The sequence below is a fragment of the Nestor notabilis genome, unplaced genomic scaffold (genome assembly GCF_000696875.1).
Source record: "Nestor notabilis isolate BGI_N333 unplaced genomic scaffold, ASM69687v1 scaffold22301, whole genome shotgun sequence".
Taxonomy (NCBI): Eukaryota; Metazoa; Chordata; class Aves; order Psittaciformes; family Psittacidae; genus Nestor; species Nestor notabilis.
Genome location: NW_009915445.1, coordinates 1 through 1181, shown reverse-complemented (window position 1 = coordinate 1181; position 1181 = coordinate 1). Strand labels below are relative to the sequence as shown.

Genomic DNA, 1181 nt, shown 5'->3' with positions numbered 1-1181 from the left:
ATGGGCGTGTGGGACCCTGTCCCATGGTCGCCAGGTGTCCCCATGGGTTTGTGGGACCCTGTCCCATGTTCTCCAGGTGTCCCCATGGCCCTGTCCCCATAGTATCCCCATGGCCCTGTCCCCTGTCCCCGCAGGCATCACGTTCCTGTCGGGGGGCCAGAGCGAGGAGGAGGCTTCCCTCAACCTAAACGCCATCAACCGCTGCCCCCTGGCCCGGCCCTGGGCCCTCACCTTCTCCTACGGGCGGGCGCTTCAGGCCTCGGCCCTCAAAGCCTGGGCTGGCAAGAAGGACAACACCAAAGCGGCCCAGGAGGAGTACGTCAAGAGGGCCCTGGTAGGTCCCTGTTATCCCTTGTTATCCTGTTATCCCCATGTTATCCCCATGTTATCCCCATGTTATCCCCCGTTATCCCGTTATCCCCATGTTATCCCCTGTTATCCCCATGTTATCCCCCGTTATCCCATGTTATCCCCCTGTTATCCCGTTATCCCCATGTTACCCCGTTATCCCCTGGTATCCTCATGTTATCCCGTTATCCCGTTATCCCCTGTTATCCCCCCGTTATCCCGTTATCCCCATGTTATCCCCTGTTATCCCCATGTTATCCCCCGTTATCCCATGTTATCCCCCTGTTATCCCGTTATCCCCATGTTACCCCGTTATCCCCTGGTATCCTCATGTTATCCCGTTATCCCGTTATCCCCTGTTATCCTCATGTTATCCCCTGTTATCCCGTTATCCCGTTATCCCCATGTTATCCCATTATCCCGTTATGCTCATGTTATCCCATGTTATCCTCATGTTATCCCGTTATCCCCATGTTACCCCGTTATCCCCTGGTATCCTCATGTTATCCCGTTATCCCGTTATCCCCTGTTATCCCCATGTTATCCCGTTATCCCCATGTTATCCCGTTATCCCCTGTTATCCTCATGTTATCCCGTTATCCCCGTTATCCCGTTATCCCATTATCCCCATGTTATCTCATGTTATTCTCATGTTACCTCATGCTATTCCTGTGTTATCCCACATTATCCCCATGTTATCCCATTTTATCCTATGTTTCCTTGTGTTATCCACGTTATCCCATCTATCCCCATGTTATCCCACGTTATCCCTGTGTTCCAGGCTAACTCCCAGGCCTGCCATGGTCCCTCCCATGTCCCACACCCCCCGTTAC

General features: G+C 53.1%; 1 protein-coding gene across 1 annotated transcript in view; it reads left to right on the top strand.

The window, feature by feature from the left end:
- Positions 1-1151, top strand: part of LOC104413217 (fructose-bisphosphate aldolase A-like) — a gene marked incomplete at both ends in the record, with an annotated part of 2055 nt that extends 904 nt beyond the window's left edge. The window contains 2 exons of the mRNA XM_010024145.1: positions 135-334; positions 1130-1151. Of these exons, the coding sequence (XP_010022447.1) occupies positions 135-334; positions 1130-1151 (222 nt within the window). The remainder of the gene's footprint in view (positions 1-134; positions 335-1129) is intronic.
- Between the last annotated feature and the right edge of the window lie 30 nt (positions 1152-1181).